Genomic DNA, 27,667 nt, shown 5'->3' on the forward strand with positions numbered 1-27,667 from the left:
CACATTACGCTCGAAAACTTATTACACCTGGCACATATTTATGACAAGCGGGACATTTTTTCCCGGGAATCCTAACGTTCCGGGGTCCCGAACGACCGTTTCCCGTAGGCCTGTTGTTGACTTCCGGTGGAGCGGTGCTGGAAAAATGAACCACCATCGGATTTTGGCTTGGGGCCAGAGCCGACATGCGACACGTTATGCCATTGCGAAGGCTATTATTTACCGACCATCGGCCAAACCATTGCTCCCCATGCCCACCAAACAACACACCAACCCAACCGGGGCCCTGGGTTTTCCCTCGAACCGGAAAGTGCGAACATCGACATTTCAGACATGATTATGAGCGGCTAATATAAATAAATAGAGGAAAAATATCGTTCCGGGAAATACTTCACATTCTTGGCAGGATCAAGGGGAAGCGATCCGGGAAAGGTTGGTTCGAAGACTACAGAGGGAAGGACGAGAGACTCCTGTTACATATTTGGGGCTCATCCGGGAGAGAGAAAAAAAAGTGAAAGAAACAAGGCACAGGGGATAGTTGTTGGAGAAAGGTACTGTTTTCCCACACGAAGGGGAAAGTCAACCACCCCGCAGGCATGTGGTGGGTGTGCATAAATATTGTGAAGGAGTAATAATGTGCCCCTTTATTGCCCATTGTTGCGTAACCCCACATGGTCCGCCACCCCGCAAAACCGACCCTCCTTGCGTAGTATTGGAATGGATGAAGCCAGGAGAAAAAGAAAACAGAGTCATCTTCCCTTTCCATGCGGTTGTGACTGGTCTAGTGGGACAGTGCTACAGTGCGTCCAGTAGCATTGCAATTTATGCTAACCAACACACCGAACGGGTCATTGTGTGAAGTACGTGCGAATCGATGTCGTTGTCCAGCCGGTGGGACGTTTCGCTATGGTCCAATTGTTTGCCTCGTTGTTCAACTTTGGAGAGGGTGGGCAGGGAGGGACAGGATATCCTTAATTTCCAGAATTTCTCCCTATCCCCCCGCATCATAAACTCCAACAATCGTGGTAATGATCAGGCCAATGATGATTGTGTAGCTCAAAAGATACCGTCCTCCTTTCCCTGGAGCTGATTCTACTGATTCCACTGCGATCGATATTAATGTTATCAAGGTAGGATTTTTCTTGTCTGGTTTTCCATCCTTTCCTCTGAATTCTTTTCTTTTCAGATAGCGAATCACAGAGGGAGCATCATCATCACCGCAGCAGGATCCAAATCTGCTCCTAAGAGTATGGTCTTTTATCGCCCCTGAAAGTCGTAAAGGTAACCCACGGTGAGCGTGGCTGCACGCAGGAGCAGCTTTCTTCAATTTTATTTGCCCACAGGACGTCACGGGGAGCCTCGGATCGATTGCCTGCCACGAGCTGAACAACTGGTCCGCCCGAATTATCCCGCTGGGTATGTTTACCTCCAAAAGTATCCCGCCGTGGTCCTATGTTTTCCTACCGATCTATTTTTATTTTTATTATTTTTGGATAGTGTACTTCATTCGGAGTTGCCATTTTCGGGCATAAGGCACCACCGGAGACACCGCAGGACTCGCACCGCTTGCTCTTGCGTGTGTCGGGCGTGTCCTGTGGCGTGCGGTACTAAAACCCGCGTCGGCCGCTCGCTGATGTGCTGATGTGTCGTCCATAAATTCGACTGCTAACGACTTTTCAGCATACGAACGCGCCATAACAATAACTTTAATTGAGTGACTATTTACCGGTGCCGTTTGGCTAGGAAGTGGTAAACTGTGAGTGTAAGTCTTTTTTTTTCATTTCTAGTCCTCCAGCACAGTGTTCCCTTCACGAATAGCAAAAACAATTCCCAACGGGTCGGAAAACGTGAGAAGTTTCCTAGAACGGTTGGAAATTCCACCACATACTTCCCTAAAGTGCGAAACCGAAAAGCCGCACGCCACAGCAACAGTGAACCATTACGCGATGCTCGACTCCTAGCGATTGCTGTTTTGTCAGTTGATTTGAAGTAGGTGAAGGCTCGACTTGTGGGAAGTTCTTTCCAAGCAGTACCGGGGAGTACAGAAAGTTAAAACCTTCAAACTTTTCTCGGGGGTAAAACCCGAAAACGGAGGGCCTGATCGAAATTTCCCTCCTTGGTCGGTGTGGTTTATTTTTCCGATCTGGGTCATATGGCCGTCACGCGTCGGACGAGCGGCCCAGGGGGAAGCCCGTAACAAAAAGTATGGCCGGAAAATGGTCCAGTCTAGACCAATTTATTTCACTACCAAATGAGTGTCTGGAATGTAGCACGGATTGACCGCATTCCGGGCCAGAAAACGTGTTGCTGGAGCTTGCCCCACTGGAACAGTGGGGAAGCTTTTTTTCGAACTTTTAACGACGCAGTTTTATTGTCGAATTTAATGCTGGAACACATTACTCGATGAGAGCGTTTGTTCCTTTTTGGGTTGTTGCAGTATAAAACCTCACTTTAGGTGCTGTAGTTTTAATTATATAAATCGGTAAGGAAAAGGAGTCCCCAAATGGAAAAGAAAATTTAAAACGAGGCATTTGAAATAATAAAACGCAATTGTAATGATCTTGGGTGGTTTTATGTCTTCCCGGAACTAACGAGGCCGAACGCCCAACGATGCCAACGGGGCTAGAGAAGAAGCTTTCCCAGGGCATAGAATCCCTTCAAAAGAGGATGCTCCACATCTGTCATCTGAGGGTCGACCTTCCAGTCCCCATTCGGTGCCCCAATCAACCCGAGATGCTACGAGGAAATAGGTCGTGAAGGGTATTTACAAACTGTGTGGCAGATAGCAAATTGAAAATCACATAAATTATTTATGACATCCGTTTGTGTGGCAGCTTCGCTTCTTTCTGCCTTTTGTGAGACCTGAACCGTAAAAGGAAAAAAAGCAAACGAGGAAGGATAACGAAAGCAGCGGTGTCGTAGAAAGTAACAAAAATGAGGAAAAAAATGTACAAAATGGAAACTTAGTTGGGCACAGCAGTAATGGCGGTTGCTTCTGCTGCAGAAGCTGGTGTCAGCTTTGGCGTCCGCTTGCCGTTGGGTCGATTCTCAGCTGGATTTTTTTTGTAGTTGCTTCCTCTAAATAAATAAATAAATAAATAAATAGACATTCCGAACCGGGGAGCAAATGTCGGTGATGCTAGCAAATGGCGTTATGTTGCGAGGACGCCAACGCCAAGTCACATCACACAACCGACGGACCGTGCCGGAGCCCCGGCAGGTAATGGCGGTGCCGGCCCACGGGTAGGAGGAGTTTTTCCAAGGAAATGGCCGACAGCTACCGGTGCAGTGAACCGAGTCCCAGGTTGCCCAGTTAACAAACGTCAACAGCGGGAGCCCGCAGGCGTTCGCTTACGTTTTCCTAACAAGTCTGTCACCTTGTCCGCTGGAGCTTTGTTTGGAGGGCTCGGGACCTTTTTTTCTTTCCCTTTCCTTAAATGCTCCAATTTTCCTCTCGCGAGTCTCGCTGTCGGGGTCGGTTAAAGAAACCGAGTAAAAGAAAATCGCTCACATGTAATGTGTTTTTGCTTTTCTATTTCTATGGTTTGGCGTACAGGGCCCGAACCGAACGGAAGCGGCAAATAAAGTTTCCCAATCGAAATCAACCTGTCGAGAGGCAGCCGGGAAATGAAGAAAATGTTTCACTTGTTTTACACCTGCTCTGCCGGGATGAAAATGTGAACGAGGAATGGCTATTAGGGTGGTCCTAGCTGACAATTTATTTTTTCTTTTCGTTTTCCACCACCCGAACGTTGCTTCAACGTGGAATTTTGGCAACATTCGTTTCGATGAAGACATCGTCTTCGGGATTGGGAATCTCACAACTTTCAAGTCTAGGGCCTCAGGGCAACTGAGTGGTGAATGTGGTGGTTGTGCTTTCGGTCGACATCTTTCGGAAGCATGAAATTAGCTTTACAACTTACTTGCTACAATAACAGCAAGGTATGGTTGGAATGCTGTTCGTTTCGTGTTCCGGTGCGGAAAATTGTGACAGCGAAATTACGTGGACAAGTTCCCGATGAAAAAAAAGATAAATAGAATTGAACAGTACTGAAAAATCATAAAAAAATATTAGTAAAGTAAAGAAACTCGACTGTATTGGACGCGCAGGGGACGGCATTAAAAAGGTCCAGCAAATAAACTGTTATCATCTGTAGTTTTTTTTTGGGAGTTGACTTTCATTCAGGTCACACTTTTCGTGAAGGAGAAATGTTCCTAATCCTTTATTTTCCCAGCAACCATCTTTAACACCGTCCGTCATGAGAGAAAGGAGCAAGGATGTGGTAATTACTATTAAACTGCAACGACCGTTGCTCCCAGAACGGATTACGGATGTAATTATTTTGAAGACTTCCTGTTCGTGCACTCGTTTTTCTTTCACTGCTACTCGTTAAGGTAATTATCTTTCGCACAATTTGAAGGTTTTTACACTCAGATTTGGTTTAAAGAAAAACCATTTCATATATTTGGACGGCGTTTTTCTTATGCTTGTACTGAACCACACGATATACTAAACAAAATTACAATGTTCTTAATTAATTGTTTATATTTAATTTATGCGTTGGCATTTCATCAACGTTTTTAAATATCAAAACATCAGATGATAAAATTGAATCAGTACTGGTCTTCAAAGAGCGTAATGGATTACATTTGTTCTTAATGATTAAAAATCGCGTAAATTTTGAAGCAAATAAAATACATTCATTTGAAATACACTCAATTTCAACCATGAACTGTCAAAACATATGCGAAAGATTACTTCTTCAAACAAATCTTTAAAAAATCGTAAATATTTGAAGATAATGTTTACACCTCTGTACAGCTGTGTAAATGTGCTTTATTCGTCCGCCCCAAAGCTCCATGGCTGGTCATATATTTGCACCAAATGCTGGTGGCAAATTTACTGTTTGCTCAAGCTCCTCCGGGTCATTTGCGAGTACATTGCCGAACGCCCAAGAATGACCATAACCCGGCGAAAGGAGGAATGGTCACAATAGTGCCATGGTTAAATTACGACTAGCCAGCGCTTGAAATGCCTCACGTACGGTTGAAGTGAATGCTGCAGGATGGTCCAACGAAATGGCCACTCCCTTGCACAGACCGAACGCCCGGCCGAAGTTTAGCAATTTATGGAAACGTATGTTTGCTCCTAATTTATTCTCCGGTGCTGGTGTTTAAACTCCAGGAATATTTTATACGACTGACCCCGTCCGCGCGAGCGGGTGTAACTCTCTGTCCACCGTCTTGGGCAAACAAGCTCCGTTTCTTCGCATTCTTACGGCGTGCGTTACGTTGGAGGTTCCGAAGCGTTTCGCACTTGCTTCTCCGTACCGTGGAGTAAGGCAGCATTCCTGCAGCATGCAGACTGTTGAGGCATTCCCGAGCAAACCATACTCAAACACACACATAAACGCTCAACCGGAAGTCGTTAGTAGAATCTCCGGAAACGAAATGACCGTTTTACACGAGACCAAAAGCTCGCACCGAAGCCCGGGAACACGCTGCTGAGAAAGAGGTTTTCCGAAGGATCCAAAGTAAGCAAGCCGGAGTAAGGGGGAAGAAACGGATACAAATCATTAGCTCAACTGGAACTCGAACTCTCGGACAAACGCCGGGCAAACAGTGGCACAACACTGGCTGGAAATGTAGTTAAAGACGAAGACAATGGAGTAAAGAAGAAATACGAGCCATCGGAGGAAGCAATGAAAGATGGCTGGATCATGGTTCCTGTTCTACCGGAATATACCGGCACGTCGTGTCGGAGACGTTCTTCTAAACATGACACCGGGTTGGAATTCATTTCGAATGGAATTGTTTGGCCAATTAATTTTACAACTTTTCACCAGGCGAAGTTTCATGGGGAGAAATAAATCAACATGTAATAGTTTCGGGTTTAGATTTGAAAATAAAGCATGTAAAGAAAATCAGACACGGCAATCGTTCCCCTTTTCTGAAATAAACATGTCCAAAATGTATTCGAAATGTCACAATTAGAGCCACCGGATTTGCATGACAAATCAATGTAAATATTTATCTTTACTGCACACAATTTACCCACAATCACGAAAAACACTTAATACCTCCATTCGATCAGGTGATTAGCCAATAATGGAAATATCACCCGATTACTCTTGAATGGTGGTCGTAAGAATTCCAGCCCATTTCCGACGTGAGTCAACCGGTTCGGCAATGGCATCATGGAACACTTATTCGCCCACTAAACAAAAACTACATCAATAATCAGACCAATAATCACGCAGCTAACGGTTGTGTGGAAATAATCATAAATAAAGCATTTATGCATCCGCCACCAGATCCGGGCGCCCGGCGCCGGAAAACTCCGCCAGCAAAAAGCTGTGGAGTGGTTTACATATTTTCTGTTCGACACCCTATGAACAATTGAGAGGAAACCCCAACCCATCGCTCCCAGTCCCCGTTTTTTCCTGGCATAAGGGCTGAATAATGCAAATGGCTCGGTTTGTACTGGAGAACTCGACAAAAAGGACACACGCACAATAAGCAAATGGCACCGAAACAAAAAACAAAATACAACAAAGAGAAAAAAAGGCAAGCGACCCGCCTCTTGTTTACAGTATAATTTCACAATAATTTAATATTTATTTCAATTATATTTAATCACGCATTCAGTCATCCATTCACCGGGCCGAGCGGGTCTTGCGTTCGCGGGAGGTTTGGCGCTTTCCCGGCAATACTTAACCATATTGTTCCGCAGTTAAGCCTGCTCGCTTCGAGCTTACGTCCGGTGGGGGGAGGGCGCCGATTTTCCCGGGACGCCAGCGGAGCAATGCTAAGCTGGTGGCCATTTCCATAGACGACGGGTCAACACGGTTGTACCAATTACGTTGACTACGGGTCAGAATTTTATTGGGCCTTTTTTTTCCTTCCCCACTTGACGCAGGGGTGAAAGGACGCGCGTTGGTGGGGGGACATTCGGGTTCGGCTTCCAAATCGGATCGGAAATTAAAAAATCAGCCCCATTTCGGTGCGACTCATTGATCCCTCTCGAGGGTGTGTGTTCGGAATGGAATCGGAAAAAGGTGATGAAAAATGTAAAATGACCGCATCGACACCTCATCCCTCATCGTAGTGAAGGGGGAAGGTGTGACGAAGTTGGCGGGAAGTGGAGATCAATTTATGTTGGAGCTTTTATTTTATTTTATGCTCCTTCAATAAGACCGGCTCGGATCGGGCTCAATTTCATCGGGCTACACAATGGAAAAGCTGGATGGTGAGGGAGAACTCACCGTGCCATTCTTTCATTTGAACCACCTTTTTTTCTCTTCTCCTGAATAAATCGTCCCCGTTGATGCCGTTTCGCATCAATTCCAGGATTAAGCATTCATCAGACCACTCCCGAGTGACGTGCTGACGACTGAACGATTTCCCGGGCTGCCCACCCGTACTGGCCGGGTAAATTTTAATCCTCTCGAAAACGTTTATTTCGCTACAGGATTATTGATTACCCCGAGGCCAATCGATGGGGCAGCTCGGGGAACAAGAAGGACAGAATGGAAGTGGCCAAAAGGGGGCTTCAAAAGGCCATCAGGAAAGGATTTCTTTCGCCGCGAACGAGGAAGGTTACTTCCTTGTGTTTGAAACGAATCGATTCACTCAATATAACGTCCTTTTCGTTCGCAATTTAAGTCACCGACCGTAACATTCCCTCTTTGCATCGCGTCAGAAATCGTCGGCGAAAGGAACGGTTCCTTGACATTAAAGTTCAGTCGGCTCGTGGCGGAAGTTGCCGGACGCCCGAATCTGGGTGCCTCAGATCTGGGTCATTGATTTTTTCCTTCGACACGGTCGAGCCCCAAAAAAACAACCGTCAGCTCGAGCCTTCTTCTAGCCTAATTTGGAAAACCGGCCCCAAAAAAGGTTCGACCCGACCTGAAGCCGCGCCAGTTTGCTTGCGGTAATGTATGGACTTTACGTGCGACTTCCGCCCCGGAGTTTTCTGTGTTGGTTTGAAATTCTTCGGCGCACGCCTCTATTTCCGGCGTTCCGGCGGTTTTTGCCCTGGGGGCAACAAAACTTCCTTCCACTGGAGCACTGATTGGTTGGGACGTTCGGGAAGAAAGTTTTCGACCAAACGACCACATCCATAATCAAACACGTCTCGCAAGACGTTACTCACACAAAGTTGATGTTTTGTCGCCTCGAGCTTTTGGGCAGGAAAACTCAAAGAGTATGTGAGTGTTTGACCTTGCTAAGGATCGAGACGATACGATGGAACAGAAGAAATTTGTCAAATTAAATCGAGGAAGTATCAGCGGCATTTTTCCTGCACTTTGGAAGGTACAGGGGCCAATTGCAGATGGAAAACCCCTATGCACCTGCTAGTTAAGATAATCTGGAGTAACAATAAAGATATGTGAGTAAATGATTCGAGGTACTTCTGACGATTTAACAAAATTAATGGATGTAATAGATATCCAAATAACGCCGCATGTTAAATGATGTTCAAACATTTTTAATTATTTTAAACCACGTTTAACAGGCTTAAACCGGGCCAGAGAAGACTTTTCTAAGAATATAACAGCTTGTTTAGTTTTAAGAAAATGCTGTATGAAAATATATCCATGCTATTTTTAGAGCCTGGACAGGGGTTATAAAACGAATGTAAGAGTCAATATAACGCAACATTTGCCAACCAATACACGACTTCCGCACCATGCGACAAGTGGCTGTCTCGAGTATCTAAATGGATCTAACTTTTTCTCCATCGGTAGATCTGCAGACGTCCCTCTGCTTCCCCGAACTTCATGTTCCGTCCTTCCCCAGAAGCCGAAGCTAAAGTGGCCTATCCAATGTATCGAATGCAGTCCGGAAATTGAATCGGTACTTTGGCCGAAGCGGGCGGTGTGGTTTCGAGGACGAAGGAAGACGGTCAGCGCAACACAATTGATACCGAAACGGTTCCATAATGGAGCAATTGATACCGAGGGCGTTCGGAATGGTTGGCGGGTTGGACGTTTAGTGGAACGGTTATTTGTGTTCGCATGTGGTGGCACGAGGGCGCGGAAGGAGTGGGAGTTGGAAATGCATTGCTGGTGGATGGAAAAACAGGTTTCATCTGCCACTGTCTGGTCGTTTATAACCCCAAGGCTGATGTGGATGGAGAGGAAATTGCACATTTATCCTGCTTCTCCGGTTGGGTTTATTTATTTGACAACAAATGTGGACCAAACTGCTGACCAAATAGGTGAAGTTATGAGCAATTGTTGATATTGTTCTTTTCTAGTCTATTTTTCGAGATGGTGTTTTATTTTAAAACCTCCGTGAACAGCCGAAGGAAACAATTTGAAAGCGATAAATTTAAATTGAAAAGCTACCCCTGAAAAAGTGATAAAGGAAAGGATAAATTATCCTTCGATCGAACATCCTTCCTTCGCAAGACTCTGCAAAGCCTTCCACCAAGGAAAAGACTGTAGCTATCGATTAAATCCAATTTTAGATCCTCTAACCGCTCGCTGCTTGGGCAGCACGGAAAGTGGAAAATGGATTGCGTTTGGGCAGGAAACGTTGCTCGAAGGAAAAATCTCACGTACCGCAAGCGAAATGAAAAAAAAATCTTTTCCTGAATCAGCCCTACGTGAAAAGTATTTCAAGGCATAGAAGGGCTGCAATTCCGAGCCAAACTTCTTCCAAACAGTGGTGGATTGAATTTTCACGAGGAAAAAACAGGATGGCAAACGGAGCTTCGGAGTCGTCACGGAAATGTGAAGTGACGTGAGTGATGGGCTCGTTGAGCAGAAGAAATTTAAACACATCGTACGTTGCGCTGGTTTGAGCACATCATTTTTCCAAAACCAGTTGTTCTTTAAAAATAAGGTGGAGAAATTTTCGTTTAATAAAAACATAGACTATGAGATTCTGCAAAAAATGACAATACAAGAATGAAATAAGGTTTATCAAAATTATCAAATAAGTAATGAAACATTTCTGAAAGTTTCATACGAAGTTGATTACCAAATAAGTCAACAAAACTACAGTAGCGATTTTGCGTGTTTTTTCGTTTAAAGAATCACTGAGCCTCCGGAAGCATAGCAATCACTACGGGAAATGAATATTGTTTCGATATATTGCACCCGAATCAACAGTTTTTCAGTCATTAAAATAACATATTGCAGTGCCCCCCGGAAGCGAAAAATGCTTTACGGCAGCGGCAAAACAAAATAAAAGCTGCCGGACAGAAAAGTACCGAAAATGTCGAACGCGCTTACCTTGCCGAGGCCGATGTTTTCCCGATTCGCCATCCGGCGAGCCAGTCCGGCCGGAACCGGCGGTGGCGTCCGCTGGATAGCTCCACAGAAACCGCCGTTCGCACTCATTTCGGTGGGGCCGTTGGCGTTCGTAGTCAATGCTGCAATTTCACTGTTACCGCCGGAAGCCAATCGTTGTGCAGCTCTGTCGGAGAAAGAGAGATAGAAAACGAGAACCATAAGCGAAATGAAGGAAAAAGGATTGTTAATCGAATCCCTTTCACTAGCGGAAGGAAGTGAGAATCGGTTTGAAAAAAATACATCTGCGTTGAACCAAAACCATTGCGTGCGATTGTCATTGTGGAAATGAAAAATTATGTTTTTTAATCAAATGTTAATTTTCCAATAGCATTCTTTTTCATTTCGAGCTGTCGACGTGCATTTGCAAAAATACAGCAACGATGTTGCGTTGTTGTTATCATTTTTGTTTTGACAATGACATTTTGTAAAGGCGTTTGCGGTAGTCAATATCAATTAACTTATTTCATATGCACTTTCCGATATTTCCCAATGCATAGCTTGTTCCATTATGACAGTTTTGTTTTTCTTTTTGGTGAAATGTATGCGTTTTTTTTGTTAAATGATTTATATGTCAACCTATTACATATTTTAGCATTGTTTTTGTATGGAGTTTTATGTACACTCAAAACTCGACCAATACTAAACAGACGATTCTGAAACTTTCCACACATTACATAGTTTAAGCACTGCATATGGTGTAGAAGATTTGTTTGATCATTTTTTAGGATAAAATTATCTAAATTTGACAACTGAAACTCAGTTTTACTAACACAAACAAAACAAGTATGTTCTCTTTTGTCAAGGTGTATCCACCATAGTTATACAACAAGGTTTATACATTACAGGAGTAATAAGCGAAACATAAACTATTTTAAATATGCTGTTATTGTAAATATTGAATTAAAACATACATTGCAACTATTGAATTAAAACAACTCTCAAGCAAAATTTTGAAACTATAATTCTTTTTTTTCAATACCTTCTTCACCGAGCCGGCGATGCATCAAGTTAGTAGTTAGTATCTCATAGTCTTATGAAAAGATAGTAATAAATATGGAGGTATATTTTAGTGGAAAAAACAAGCCACTAGTGTTTCTCATGAAATTCCTAGAGGAATGACATTCTTTTAAGATCAATTATTCGAAACATACGACTTAACAATTGCCTATATATATCATCTTTTACTGCCGGCGCAATACAAGAAATGGAACATCATCGTTGCATCAACGTGATCGGTAGAAATTTTTGCTGGTTATCTTCTTGAACCTTTGGATACAACTGTGACTCTTGAACACTACAATAACCATATTGTTTTTGCCATTGTTTTGGTTTCGTAACTTTTACTATCGTATTGAAATTGCAAGGTAAGCATGACTTACACAAACTAAAAGCAGGTTAAAAGATCGTAATTTAAATCGTACCAACACGTGCGGAGCTACTGATAAGAAACATTGAAGCCAGCTGATACCGGAAGGTTTAAAACCTCGAAATCATTAATCGTTGGAAGCAGTGTCGCAGTGCCGCACCCAGTGGAGTGTTTGTTGGCTAAGAGCTATAGTCAGTTGTGAACGTTTGGACAAGAAGACACATTCCGCAGCAAGATGATGCTCTACGTAGCCATAGTGGTAGTTTATTTAAGCTACCTTCTGTTCAAGTACCACCAAAAGCGGCAGCATCTGTTCAAAGTATCCAGCCACTTTAAAGGACCCCATCCGGATTACTTTCTCGGTTGCTTTTACCTGTTTAGAAATAAGTCAGTCCCAGGTAAGTGTGGAGCTTTGCAATAGTTTACTTACGAAGATGATTAATAGAAAATTTGTTAAACTATTTTAGAAATTTTCGATATGCTTTACAACATGCACATACAGTATGGTGCCGACGTGCCAGTGATGGGTGCTTTCAACGACTTTGTGATGGATATCACCGGTTCGGAAAATGTGGAAAAGGTGGTCCTTGCAAAGACAACGAAAAAATCTTTTCCCTACGATTTCCTCGAGCCATGGCTCGGCACGGGATTGCTTCTTTCGTTTGGTGAAAAGTGGTTCCAGCGGCGGCGCATCATAACGCCCACGTTTCACTTCAAAATGCTCGATCAGTTCGTCGATGTGTTCAACCACGAAGCGGACGTGCTGGTGAGCAAGCTGGAAGCGCGGGCCGGCAAGGGCGAGTTCAATATCTACGATTACATTACGCTGTACGCGCTGGATAGTATTTGTAGTAAGTATCGTGTGTAAAGGTGAAATGAACGTCATATCGCGAGTTCCTTATCGATGTGTTCTATCGCAAATTGCAGCTACTTCTATGGGCGTTCAAATTAACGCTCAGGAGGACCCCAACAACGAGTACGCTCAGGGCGTTAAGCAGATGTCGGAGTTTATCTTCCGTCGTGTCTTCAGTGTATTCCGGCAGTTTCCATCACTTTTCTTCCTGTATCCATTCGCTCGGGAGCAAGGAAGAGTTATCAAAAAATTGCACAATTTTACTAACACTGTTATCGAAAAGCGAAGACAACAGCTGCAAGCGGAACAGGCAGTCGGTCAGGTGGAGTTTAATGCCGATGAGGAAGATTTGTACTCGAAGCGTCGCGATACGTTCCTCGATCAGCTGCTCAAGGTGAAGGTCGATGGAAAACCACTGAGCACGGCCGACATTCGGGAGGAGGTGGATACGTTTATGTTCGAAGGACACGACACGACGACGTCCGGGATTTCATTCACCATTCTGAACCTTGCCAAGCACCAAGACATCCAGCAGAAGGTGTTCGAAGAGATCGATGGAATGCTTGGAGCGAATGCAAAGTCCACCGAGCTTACGAGCTCTCTACTGCAGGAGATGAAGTATCTCGACATGGTGATTAAGGAATCATTGCGAATCGTGCCTCCCGTACCGTTTATTGGAAGGAAGCTTCTCGAGGACATGGAGATGAGTAAGTGACTCAAAACGATGATGAACCTAAAATTCATGGTATCCATTAAGAATTAAACTAACATTCAACTCGTTTGATGAAATACTTTCAGATGGAACAGTCATCCCGGCTGGCACAACGTTCTCGCTCAACATCTTTTCCATCCACCGCAACCCCAAAGTCTTCCCCGAGCCAGAAAAGTTCATCCCAGAACGGTTCTCCGACGACAACGACGTTAAGCGCGGTCCGTACGATTACATTCCGTTCAGTGCTGGATTCCGAAACTGTATCGGACAAAAGTACGCCCTGCTGGAGATGAAGGTTACTATCGTGAAGCTGCTGGCCAGCTATCGGATCCTGCCCGGCGAGACGACGGATCAGGTTCGATACAAGGCGGATCTCGTTCTTCGACCAACTTGTGGCATCCCGGTAAAATTGGTTAAGAGAGTGTGAATGCAAATTTATTCCTAGGCCTAAGAATTGTTACTTATTTAATATTTTGTAAATTAATAGAAAAACATGTATTTGTTAAATAAAATAAGTCGTTAAGAAGTGAAAATTCACTGAGTTCTATTGAAACATTTTTTTCAATAGTAATTTTATTCAAACAATGCTTTCGTTTAAATATTTCAACTTTCCTTTTATTCAATAGAAAACATTAATAAAAAAATAGAACGTTAAAAGAAAAATCTTTTCCTAGACTTTAGTTCTCTTTTCCTGCGGTCACCCCCAGAAAGTAGTTAAGCTCAAGACACAGATACGCCACGAAGCAAAAACAAGCGTAACCTCAAAACATCCGCCCGAAGCTCTGGTGGCCGTTGTCGCCACCTCCGCTCAGCCCGAACCAGTTGGTGGCGGGCCAAAGTTCTTCCTCGGAACGAAGAAACTTTTCTTCAACATTTCTCACCACTCTTTTTCCCCGTATAATGCTACAATTGTTAGCTGTTGACACTTGGGTTTTTCTTCGTTAGTCCTGTCCGTCTTTTTGGCACCCGGCCGCACTACAAAGGCTCAAAGGAAGGAAAAACTGTCCTCCGAAAAAATATAAAAGTTTTCTGCTCTCGGGGGCAAAAATCTGTGCACTGAGAACGCAAGTGCAGCGTGGCCAAGCACAAGGGAGACTGCCGAAACTTTTTTCCCAACGAGGGCGAGTGATAAAAACCGAATGTTTTTGTAACAACTTTTCCGAGTTTTCTTCTGTAAGGCCTCAAAAGGACGACAGCTACCGAGAACTGGAGCCGGATTTTAAGAAGGTTTTGTGGCAAGCAATATCGCTTCCGAAAGCCCTTGCCAGGTTGGCGGGTAGAGGAAAATTGTGCCTGGTTTCTATATCCCTGCTCAATCTTTGACCAGTAGAACATTTTATACTTTCCCGCCGCGGCACGCCATTCGTTTCCCTTTCAGCGGGCCACTAAGCCGATAAGGATAATGTTAAGAAGCATGAAACATAACAAATAATGCCGCTTACGGCGCACGGGAATGGTCTGTATGAAATAAACCTCGTGGGCGAAGCCGATGCTACATTGTGGTGGAGGATTTGGTGCAAAGTGAGCGCGCGGGGTCAATCCGTCTTCTGTGGGCGAGCGAAATATTTCACGGAAGATGTACGACCGAAGCAGCAGTAGTAGTGGAGCAGCGTGAGAATCCGACATGAATTTATGTGCTCGGGTGAGTGTTTGTATGGTTTTACCAGCTACACACCACACATTCACCCGGTACATTAGGCTTGGGTCCTTTGAAGCTGGATGGGAAACCAACGTTCCTGGACGATCCCTAAGGACGGCAGAACACTCCGAGCGGAAGAAAACTCGTCAAAATGCTGAAAATCCAACCATTTTCGGAGTCATTTTTATTTAAGCTTCGCTTTGGTGAAAATGATGAAAACTACACGTGACGGATGATTTTCGCAACAACTCGGATGGGAGGCACTGGCTTTACAAATGCACTGCCGGCTTGCTCCCATATATCTCTACAATACAATCTTCTTTCTGTCCGCTTCCTTTCTGTACTCGCACATCGTAAGTTCACATCCGAGAGAGGTTGGGAAACCGCAGTGAAAGGACAAAATTAAAGGACGTTATCTCCTGTCGGGTGGCTTTGAGGTTGGGCGGGTTTTATAATTAAACTGTCGACTGAATCCTTGGCGGCTGTAAGTCTAGCATTGGGGACTGTTTTGAGCGAAGTAAAAAGAATTCTATAAAACTTCAAACAGTGTTTATAGGTTTTGTAAATTTTTCAGGGAATTTTGTTTCATGGAATCTTTCTAGTTACACATGTTTAAATTGTTGAGTTACTCTGAAAGGTTCCACAGGACGTCCTAGTATACTTTTTCTTGTTCAAAATAAATGAATTATAAAAGTGAACATCGATGTTGCATGAACATTTTAAAACATCTATTTCTACACTCTCTTCAATTATGACATCGTTTAGTGAGAGTATCAAGCTGTGCAGAAAAATCTCTTAAAAAACAACACCCCCTTCATCCCGACCACGTGCGCATAAAAATTGACGATTATTTCGTGAACCCTTATTAAGACTTTACACCGCAAAAACGCTTTTCATTACAATTATTTTACGGCCCACAGCCAGAAACACCCTTAGCACTCAACGGTTACGGCATGCTGAAATGAGCAGAAGGTCTAACGTGGACATGGACTGGCAGCATACCAAAAACACGAGTTGCTTAAACTGTCGTTTTCCGCTGACGACATCGCTCGGTTTTCCGTTGCCGGTAGTTGGTCTTTATTCTGTTCCTTTTGTTGCCAACCGAGGCAAACCAGCAAACGGGCGCGGCTGCATGCTGCGCGACAAGAAACCAGCCGGAACACTTCAGTGGAGCTGATTTTCCTTCGCTGACGATGATGGTATTTTTCCTCATTTACAACCAACGTTTGCAATGTGTGTTTGTGTGTAGACATGGGAAGGCATGGGTAGGAAAACATGTTTGAGAAATTTCTCATTCACTTTCACCTTCGTTGGCCTTTTTTTTCGTAAGGACCCGGCGTACGGTGGGGAACGGCAACGTGTCTCTAGAGGGTGGCCGAGGGACGAGACGAAATTCAAATGAAAGCAGGCAAACTCTCCAGCATCCCCTTCATTTATTTAATAAACGAAAAATGAAAAGCTTTGTAATTGCAAGTCAAGGAGCGAACTTTCGTCCCTTTCGGGTATGCTGAAAAACGGTGTGTAACGGGACCTTAGTCTCCTCAACGGTCCCAATGGCTTCGGTCTGCACACCTTGAAGTGACCGGAAAATGCTATCCTCCTCAAAATGTGCCTGTTGTTCTCGTCCATTCAGAGAAAGACAATAGGTGAAATGTTCACTGGGAAGCAAGTGCTTATTGCTTTCTAAAAGTGAGGGATAAAACACCTCTGGGGAGTTTAAGGGGAAGCTACGAGGATGAGGGAAGGGAGGAGAGAGAGGTTAGGTAAAGGGACTCTATGCAGATGGCTCCTTCCCTCGAGATGGAAAAGTGTACTGGGAAGAGCGACGGGCCCGGGAAGGAAAAGTACGTGATCAAGTGGAAAGGTTTCGTGACGTTTGGGAAAATCCTCCGAGCGTGGAGGTGGGAAATATTTTGGGGAAACTGATTTTAATGTGCTCGAACGGCCCATCGGGCTACGTGTTAGGTTCCGGAATTCTCTCGACTGAGGTGTCCTGCTTGCCGAAGGAAGGACATCTTCTTTTGCCAGTTGCTTCTTAGAACGTTTACTACTCTTCGCCTAAGGTTTTAAAGGAGGATTGCGTATAAGAGCTGTCTCGGGAGTTTCTAGAAGTAATTAAATTCCGTAACATGAGAAGGGCCTCCGATTCAAGGGACGACGTTCCACACTTCCCTCGCCTCCCTTCATACACGTACGTTTTTGCGAACTGAATACATTTGGATAATGCGTTCCATTCGCTTTCCTTTGAGCTGTCCTCTTTTTTGTCAATTAGCCGACGGACGTCGGAACTTCGGAGGCATGTTGTCGAGCGTAACATCTCACTTATCCCGTAAGACATTTTCCTACCTACTGGAGGCATTTCCATGCACCCGCCTCCGAATAAGAAAAAGGTTGAAAGTTTATCCGACACCATCCTGACTTATTAACCTTTATTAAAATGTCAACTTCGTTTTGCCACACGTTAGCTAGTCTACGTTTGACCGCTTCCCTATTAAAAAGACATCTCTCATCGGCGCAATTGATTATTCTTGGGGATCAATTATGAAACAATAGTCGGTAAATGAGCGTTTTATGGGAAAACTTTAGACCCGTCACTCGGAGCTGAAGAGTGCTGCGAGCTCACCCTTGCCGAACCGGACGGCTAGAGTTGATAAAAGTTTCACCATGATCCTTTTTTGCTTCCATGAATTTATTATGGATTATGTTCGGTCTGTTTAGCATCTCCGGTAAGCGGTGGGCAGTCGGAAACCGATGGTGAAACTGGAGCAAAAGCTTGTTCTGATTGAATTTAAGCTTATATTTGGGGTGTTTAAAGAGGAATACTGGAAAGAGAAGCATATGGCTTTAAATTTTTAGTTGCTTTTGCTAATTATCACACTGTACAAAATTTGAAAATAATCCTTGAAAATTCTACGTGAAAAGTTGGGGCAAATATTCAACTTTTACTTTTTGCTGCTTTACTAGATTAAAAAAAAAAATCTTTGTTCCTATGCAGATGAAAAAAAATGATCTTTTTTATCTTTACTAAAGCCATACGGATTAGGATAATTACTAATTACTATTAATTAGTATTAGTACTCGATAAGTTTAGATCGTAATATATTCCAATAAATGTAAAAAAGGTACCTTGATGCTGTGTTTTTCAAAGCAAAATTAATGCATAAGTTTATTTTGAATTGCTTTGCTGGAAGCATGAAATTGCTTATGCTTTGAAAAGAAAGGCTTATCGAGCAGAACCCATACACATTCTGGTTTATCTTTCATTTCCGTTAAATTGCTTTCAATCTATCTGATAAACTTAAAAAAAAATTCTCAGCCCGAAAGACGTACGACAACCCCACTCGAAACTGACATCCAAACATGCATGCATACATACGTCCCAGAGAGCAATCCGATCTCACCGTAAGCCGTACGTTATGGGGCGCATAAAAGTAACAATGAAAGCATACGCTCCGATGTTTTCTTTTTTCTCTTTCGTTCGCAGATAGTGCTCCCTCAATCTGCCCTAATCACAACAATCGCACGTCCACCGGGTAGCAACGGGTCCTGTCAGTTGAAGGAGAAAGTGCCTTTCCGAAAAAGTAACATATTTCCACCAGGGACATAATCGTTTTATGCTAAAAGTAATGGCTGAAATATTCAAATTTTTCCTCCCCTTGCGGACCTTTCCCGTGTGGGCAGAAGGGGAGTGTGTATGCGCGCGCCCGAAACCAGCAGCCAAGTGATAATGGTTCCCCGGAAAAAAGGCGCTTCTTATTGAAACTTCTTGAAGTGTTCGTGTCACCGACAGCAGCAGTAGCAGTTGAAGTAGCAGAAGTTGTTCGTACTTCGGGACCGGATTTTAAGCGGAAAAGCTGCAAAGCTGTTGGGTATAACAACAATACACCGAATGCACGCAGCGGAGCATATGCGCGGATGAGGCGTGGAGTGGAAAATCCTCACTTGATAACAGGATCGAAATGGTAACGCGGCTGTTTTCCCGTTCTCACACTTCATCCCTCGAGCAGTAATCTTGAGTCCGGAAAAGGGACGAGCTTTTGTGCTTCCTACACCCTCTGGAACCCTCGGCAACATTGTACTAAATGTGACACTTCCGGTTATGGGGTGGGACCGCCCTCCTTCTTACTTCCTAGGCAGCGTGAGCAAAAGCCAATAAATTTATCTAATCTGGAAAATATTATTTGAATAAAAATGCGATAATTCTCGGTTAAATCTCAATTTCCACGATAAAATCAGATTACCACCGTTGCGGGCGGGCGAGAATGGCTTGGGTCTGCCATTTTCCGGACAACACAGCAAGCAAGAAAGGCACGCTAACTCGCCGTAGGGGCTGATGGAAACCTCACTTGATGGCGTTGGTGGTGGAGGATTTCCACAGGAAAACAGTTTGGCAGTTTGTCACTCCGTCCCGGTTGCGGCCCACTGTCGCCGTTCGGTTCGTATCCGTTTTGTTTTATACTCCGATCCGAACCGCACTTCCCAGTTTCCGCCGCCTACACTATCGGTTTCAGGCGAATGTCTTCGAGGGAAAATCCGTTACAAGATGGAGTGGATACACATTCCGTACTTTTCCTTTCGTCAAACGGAAAGAAACAACCCGGGAAACGATTGCTTAGTGGTGGCTTCCCCAGCGTGGCTTAGGAAAACAGAAGCCACCCTTCGTCACTCCGTCAACGAGGATGCGGGCATTGGTGACACACAATGAAGATCGAACGGGAAAACGTGTCCTGGTGTGAGGTTCGAAGGAAGCAGTAGAAACCAAAAATGGCGGAAAGGAAACCGCAGTGTACATCGGAACAAACGAACGGGAACGGACGGGAACTGGAGCGCATAATAAATGAACGAAATTATTTTTCACATTATACTGCACCCCCACCCTGTCGAAAGAAAAAAATAAGCGAAAGAACCTCCCACCACATCCGGAAAATCGTCAGACCAAATCGAATGGAATCGAGTCTCCAATCACGACAACCGACACGGATGAGGATGAGGTCACAGCGTAGTGAAAATTATATTTGCATAGAAAATCACGGCACTGGCGAGGCCACAGCACTTTCCGCATTTTGGTGTGATTTTCCCAAACCCCTCGTTGGCGTTTTCTTCACTCACACCCTTCGCCAACTTTGCCCTAATCCTAAATCTTTGCCGGTGCGTTAGCGGTGCTCTAGTTTCGCGTTGCGTACCCAAGGAAGAGGGAACCCTCTGGCCCCGATTTTCCCTCCCCGCGAAAGGTTCCAGCCCACTGCCTACGATTTTCCTTGGCCCCCGCTACCGAGAGGAGCAGTAAAGGTGTACGGAAAAATATTTATTTTATGCGAATCTGGAGAGTTGGAAATATGTTTTGAATATAAATGATAATTTTAACGCAGTCGCCTATCTTTTGCCTTTCCATTGCCCCGCTCCTGCCCGCCTTATTTCCACCACCCCCATAGCGAAGGTTTGGGGTAAAGTCGATGTCGTCTTTGGTTCGCTTCCGGTTTGCGGGTTTTCCTTCCCGAGCGACCTGATTCAGACCCGGTTCCGAACGTGGGGACCTTGTTTATTTTGGGCAATGTTTATGTAGATCTTGGCACACTCCAGGGCGTGATATGACGCGGGAGTTTCAGAGATACTAACACGACAACTATAACTAGTGTCATTGCAGACTTTTCTCACCCCGTGAAGTGAACTGTGCGTGAGGGGAAATAAGACACACCTTTGGGTTGTTAGGTTTCTACCTCGATGTCCTTTGAATCCGCGGAGAGTTCATCCTGAATCTCATCCAAAACACAGAGAAAAACATAGTCCCAGTTGCGTGGCAAATGTGTGTTGCTTCAAACTCATTAAAGAGCATGTTTCGCAAGGTCTTTGAAATGGTCTCTTCCCTCATTCCCCTCTTGCTGAATTCCGGAAGCTTTTTGATGTCACTAGGAACAACCGGTTTTCCGGGGTTGCTACCGGAAGTGAAAATGCTGCCGAAAGCCCTCCGCACCGAAGCACCATCATTATAGTGAGTAATTACGCCCCGAAAAGGATGTTACTCTGAAGAGACTGTGCAAATTAAACATAAATAATTTCATCCCATTTTCGGCCACCGGTTCCTGGTGCGGTAAAACGCGGTTGGGAAAAAGCGGTGAAAATACCGACCGACCGTGGGAAAGATTCCAAGGATTTTACCAAACGGGACCTTCTCCGGGACCGAGTCGAGTGTGCTAGGAAAATGTTACGCATGACCACCAAAACGGGAGTCCCCGGTGTGCTTTAATTTGAGGGCGAAGCAATTGAATTGCTTTCACCGTGCGGTGAGTGATAGTGGCACCCAAAATTAAATAGCAAACTAATTAAGCAGAACCGGGTGCGCACGCGATCCCTTTGATGTGTTTCACTATTTAGTTTCCTCCCAAACGGTCGGGAGATGACGTAGGGAGGGTGTTGAGGTTTCCGGGGAGGGACAATATTTGGTGGTGCGATAAATGAGTTTTCGTTATGATTTGATTTATTTACATCCTGAACCGATCGAGTTGGGTAAATATGTTTGAAACAAGTTCATGGGTTTTGGTAGGACAATGTTTGATCTACAGCTACTAGCAATGCTGGGAAATCAATTTGAAAGTTCGCGTAACTTATGAAAATAATAACAATTTTATTGAGCAGTGCTGAACAATGTTGTTTGCAGATGTGGAGCAAATGTGGAAAATGTTTTTCGTTCCATCGATTAAGTACCACTAATAATAATAAACGAGTATGTAAGAGCTTTTTGATAACGTGTTCATGTGTTTGAAAAAGGATTAGGAAGCTATAAATTCAATCATCAAAAGCAATGCAACTTTGCGACATAAAAGAAAAACGTGTCGAATGTCGAATTGTAGCAAAACCCCTCTGACATCTGACGTGCACGTTTTTTCCAGCGAATTGACAGAACATTATTTCGAGCATAACACATTCATTGAGAGAATACCAGAGGGTGAAAAATAAAGAAAACTTGCCCCCACTCAAAATAGAAAAAAGGAAAGTGTTGACAGTTGACGCAGAAAAATAAATCCAAATGGCGTTGCCACCATCGACGCTGTGTCTGCGTCTGGATGAATAAACCGAGATGAACAGCGCCGCCATATGTGTCCATGTTCAGTTTCGCCAGTGAAAAGCCATTTCCCCAACTCCCGCGCACTGACACAGTCAATGCATTCCCCGGTCCGCTTTGAAAAATAAACACGAGTCAGCCGTGAAAGCAGCTGCCAAATGGTTCGAAAGGTCGCATCATCTTCTGCCAGATGAAATCCATTTCCACTCACACGGGGGAGCTAACAGAAACACACGCAATTCGAGCATGTGTTTTTCGTTCTTCGAGGTGTTTTTCCCACTCGATTTCCCATCGAATCGATCAATCGCCAATTTCTTTCGCTGAGTACGCGTGTGACAAAAACGAACTCATTAGAGTACCATTAAACCCGTTTTTCATCGACGTTGCGCCGATATAGCACCTCATCAACCTGAAACATTACCGGAGGTGTTGAGGGAGACACTTACGGTCGAATGCTGTGGGAAAAAGAAAAAAATCTTTGCCACATTTCAACACCCGGTACCAGGCGCCTCCACTGCATTCGCTACGATACGTCAGAGTGTGTGTCATCATTTTTTCCAGTCATGAAAATAGGTACAAGAGGAGCGCAATAATGAAAAAGTACACCATTAGCAACAAGCGGATGGATGTTTCCCGTCGAAACCTCCGGTCGGGTGTTTGTAAGTGCTGAAAAGACTGCTTGGGAAAAGGTGGTTGGAAAATCGACGTCTCAACGCCGGGCTGGATGGATGGATGGATGGGATAAATTTAATCAATTTTATGATTGGCTATAAAATTAATTATGTTTAGAAAAGAGTTCCACCCGGGTTTCGATCGTGTTTGACGTGGTTCGGTCGTGAAAAATCCGCCCAGCTGTACGTCCGTCCGTGTGCCCGTGATCGTTTTTCAACATCAGTCGCCTTTTACCCTCGCTCGGTTTGACTTTCCCTGCCCCGGCACCGGTTTATCTTTTAAACAAACACGCAGCAGCGTAAAATTGCGTTGCGTAGTCGGGGTGTATTAGCGCGGTTGTTAAAAATAATGAAAACACTTGTACCCATCACCACATCACCGGACATTGTTGCTGGACCGGGAGAATGTGCGTGCGATTTAATATTATTTCTTGCATTTTTTTCCCATTTTATGTGCTGAGGCGTCAAGGAAGTGACTTCTTGCTTCAAGATCATTTTTCACGACTTCTGCTCGTTTGTTTGCGCTTTATACTTTTTTTTTCCTCGCCACGATGGAAAAACGAGTGATTTTCAGCAGATTTGTAAATGGCACAAAGAAAGTAGCTGCCTTTGGAAGTGGGCACCGAATCTGATGGATGATATTCTAGCCCATTCTCCTCACCGTCTGGTAGATCGGTTTTCCAGGCAGCTCAGTTCCAGGCGGCACTCCATGTCATCCGAACCCGCCACCCCCCCCCCGATGGTGATGGTACGCTGTTTTTACAGCCAGTAAATTTGATTTATTCCCGTTCCCACAAGCTGCCTCACCCCGTGCCCAGCCCCGTCAGTCAAGAACCTCACTCCTTTGGACACTTGATGAGGTCGCTTTTAGCTTCGGTGCCCTCTTCCGAGTCGTCGCCCTCGTCGCGCGCCGTGCTGCAGCGAAAGTATTTATGGCGGCGTTGGCGAGAGTGATCTCATTAGCGTTAATTGAATCCTGCTAATTGAAATTAGTACCGTTTCGACGAACCGGTCGTCGGCGTCGCTGTCGGAGCGCAAGTCCTCCGGGTGCAGCACCTGCACCGGAGCGCCACGGCGCGACTTTTGTTACGGGTAATTTATGGTGACAACTTCACTTAAGTTAATTTTGTAGTGATACGTTTAAAGTAGCGACGCAACTTTGGAGGTTAGACCTGGCTGCTGGCCGCGATTATGTAGTTAGCGGTTAGTTTGAAGGTACGCCGCGTTTGCTATAATTGCTGGCATGTCATGCGGATAGTGTAGTTATGATGTATCGGGTTTCGATTTGAAAACCATAGGCCACGGGAAGTGGTGAAGCAAATTTATAGATTACAATTAATAGTTTGGATGCTTGAGGCAGAGCAGATAAAACGATGCTTTCAAACAACATTTTTCGTAATTTTGCCGGGCAGATTTATTTTAAAGCCACTATCCTGAATGACCGATAACAATAACGCAATGGTAATATTTTTTCCATCCCATTTTCCACCACACCAATCGCGTACCGTGGACAGGCAGAAAAGCTACCGAATTGTGGTTCAACCTGTTCCGGAAATAATTTTGTTTGATTTTGCTGATCCGAAACCGACTCGGGGCGACCGTCACCAAAAATCAATCCCCATTTTACCCGCGCTCCAAACCGCTGAACCGAATGACAGAACCACTGACCGCAGCACGAACCGGAACACGCAAACGCATTTCCGGTCCATTGACTTTCTCGCGTGTTCCGCGCGTTGGAGGTGTCCTCGGAAAAGGTGTGTCTGTTGTAACACGGTCCGGATTGCCACAGCGAACGTTGGCCCGTCACGGAAAGGTCTGTGTTTGGCCTGTTAGGTTTTCGGTTAAAGTTTCCGAAAAACCACATCCATTTCGTGGTGGAAAAAAAAGTGCAGCAGTGTTTAAGTCCGTTTTGAGTCGGAGTGAAAGCGTCAACCGTGGTTCAAATCGATTGAAAATGTCGACTAAGGTTGTACCATACATTTAAACAAACTCTCGCTAGAAGTCCATTTAAACAAAAAACAAAAATAGAAAACACACTCAACGCAAAAACAATAACTCAGTTGGTTTACGAGAAAAGTGGAAAAAGATTTCGTATGCAAAAATCGAGTCCGTTTCATTGGGCGGCCAGGAATAGTATGGTATGCACTGTTGCGTCACGCTTATCCTTCTCTCGCTCGGGCCACCGAAAACCGATGGAACAACCAAAAACCCACGCGAATCATCCAACCGACCGACATTTGCATAAATAAATTTCGTACGGAAAATCAAACTTTACGTGCAAATAAATGCAAAACGCCGAAACGCGCCGCCATCGTCATGGGAATCGAATGTGCCTGTGGGTGTGTGGAAGCGGCAAGTTTTGTTTGTTCAATTTATGGGGAAAACCGTTTGATGTGATAATCTATTTTTACCCCCTCCCCCGCTTGCTTCCACAACGACCGTGCACAGGTCCTTTATGGGGAGCGTGTGAAAATTTGCCTCTATGGGAAACGGATCCGACATAAAACGGTTTTTTGGGCCATCTTTTTTTTCCATCCGCTTCTTTTCATTTTGCGTGTATAGTGCATTTGACATTTTTGCTCCGGACAGGATGCATCGTTTGGGGAAATTGGCGTCACGGGGTGTTACCGCAGCCGAGTAGAATTAATGCACCGTACGCATCAAAATTGATTACCTATCAATTATCAGCTAGAATTTATTACCCAAACCGAGATCAGCTGGAAAAATGGTTGGTTGCGATTGATGGCTGTGCGTTCTCTTTTCCATTTAAATTATGATAGCTGAGACACGGTAGATGCATGTAACATGGCATTTCGACGCAGCCAATGCAATAAATCTGCCTTAAGTTGCCTTTCCAGCAGTATTCAGTTGCAATAAAAATGTACTTGGGTTTAGAAATTGGTGTGGAAAAAGATTTTAGAATATTGAAAATATTTAATAAACAAACAAGACATATTAGTCGGAGCATTTAACACGAATAAGAATTACTTGGATGTATGGATCTATAAGCCAGCTTGAAACTTAATCTCTAAGTCAATTCTAAACCACTTTCAAGATGATGGTTTCGTTTTAAAAATTTTCATTGCCATATTATTAGATTATTATGTTGCAATAGTTTGAGATATTTCTCTTGTTTAATTTTTCTGTATGAAATTTATTTGTTTGCCATTAAAGAAAATGTTGAGAAAACATGTCTGCTGCAACATGCCCTTCCTCGAAGTAGAACAACGTGCTTTCTTAGCTGACTTATACTAAAGTGCCGCTCACAGGTGTTCTATTCGGAGAAAAACACTTCATCCATCCGCCTCTAGTAGGGAAAAGAAAACGTTGGTGAAAATCGATAAACAAACGCATTATTTATGCCTTTCTGCGTTCACATTCACCTCCCGACCGTTGCGAGAGAAACGGATTTGTTTTTTCTATTTCTTAAGACATTCGGATCTCTTTTCTTGCCTTCAACGGAGCAGCTTGTCCATAACGGCTGACTCAGCGCACCATCTTCGAGCTGACCTTTCCACAGGAGCCAGTCTGGTTCATTTCCTGGAGCCAATTATTGTCGAAGCGAAACGTTGTTGAGACGTATATGGAGCAAGCTAAGAGCATTCAGGTGAAAGACCAGCCACTTTCGCAATCATAAACGTTTACCAACGTCCGTTTACTTCGGAGTGCACGGGGCGGAATAATTTTTCATACCATCATCTACGATTGAGGCATGAAAATAAAATACATAAACATCATCATATCATTTGCGAAGAGCAATTAATATTCTGAACAAGGAATCAATAAGCAAATAAAGTGTGGCTACTTTACATTTATTATTTTTCCTAAGATAAGTCACCTCAGAAACAAAAATCTGAGTAAATGGAACAACAATTTTCATCAGACGAAACGATACTTTATTAAACACACATCATTGCGGAATGTACTCAATCAATAAATGTTGTTGAGCCCTTCCTGTTCATTCAACGGGTCCAAGACATTCCAAGTTAGCAAGGGGAGCGAAGCGTTTTTTTTTAAATTGATAAAGCCAAATTATTTCCTAATAAAATATGTTCCTATGAAAAAAGAAAATTCAAATACCACAAACCCATTGCAAGAAGTCATAAAGCACACATGACACAAACTGGAAGATGCTTTGCAAACGGAGCACCGAAGTCGGGCAAAAAGAGATGATAGGGTAGGAATCGTCAACATTGGCAGGCCAAGAAAATACCCAACCATGTCAGAAAACCCGGTAAGGCCTCTTATGTGCAAGGGAAGGAACGGCGCATAAGATGATTCCAGAGAAAACCTTCCAAAAATCCCATTCCCAGGAGGAAAAACCTTTCGTTTGCCGTTTTCATGCTTAGTGCCCTGAAAGTGTCTTCTTTTCTCAAACCATGGGAAGGGCAGGAGGGCGGTGTGGCTGGAAAAATGTTAATATACAGCAACCTTGGAAATAATAAAATCCTATTATCCTTTTGAAATTCCTGCATGAGACGGTGGCTTCGACTCTCGGCTTGGCCTCCAAGGGTGGAGAGTGTTTTCGTTCACCCCAACCCTGCCGATATGTTGCCCCGGCGAAGGATGTTCTAGGTTTCCCCATTTCCCGCAACCACCTTCATCCTCCCTCCCGGCGGCTTCGTCACATGGAAAAAACCGTGACACAAATACACAAGAACTTAGCCGATCTTCTTCCGGTGGTGTGTCTTCACTTGCGGTACTCCGGTCTCTATCTTTCACTCGGGATTGTGCTGCAGATCGTAACCGTTTCAATACTGCGCTACGGATACCCAGGAACGGAGGAAAGGCCACGGGAACACGTTCCGGATTCGACAGTCAAAAGTCTAAAGTCAGCAATAATAATTTCATGCAACATATGTTTCGTACGGAATGGCTTCGGGCTCAGCAGTCACGACTCGGCGGAAAAGGGAACATTTCTCCCGCTGGAAGCGTGTTTCTTGGCACCATTTCCCCGCTCGTTTCCTCCGGGTTATCCGAGAAACCACCCCCGGGAACACTCAGGAATAGACCATCAATATATGAACAAGACACAGTCGGATGATATGTTATCCTTGGATTC

General features: G+C 44.3%; 2 protein-coding genes across 2 annotated transcripts in view; one reads left to right on the forward strand and one right to left on the reverse strand.

The window, feature by feature from the left end:
- Positions 1–27,667, reverse strand: part of LOC131264326 (kinesin-like protein CG14535) — an 88,646-nt gene that overhangs the window by 40,895 nt on the left and 20,084 nt on the right. The window contains exon 4 of the mRNA XM_058266625.1: positions 10,245–10,428. Coding sequence (XP_058122608.1) covers positions 10,245–10,428 — 184 coding nt within the window. The remainder of the gene's footprint in view (positions 1–10,244; positions 10,429–27,667) is intronic.
- Positions 11,906–13,662, forward strand: LOC131265737 (probable cytochrome P450 4d14). The gene is made up of 4 exons (XM_058268042.1): positions 11,906–12,068; positions 12,138–12,521; positions 12,598–13,230; positions 13,322–13,662. The coding sequence occupies exons 1-4, from the start codon at positions 11,906–11,908 to the stop codon at positions 13,660–13,662; spliced, it is 1,521 nt and encodes a 506-aa protein (XP_058124025.1).

Source organism: Anopheles coustani, chromosome 2, assembly GCF_943734705.1.
Source record: "Anopheles coustani chromosome 2, idAnoCousDA_361_x.2, whole genome shotgun sequence".
In the NCBI taxonomy this organism is placed as follows: Eukaryota; Metazoa; Arthropoda; class Insecta; order Diptera; family Culicidae; genus Anopheles; species Anopheles coustani.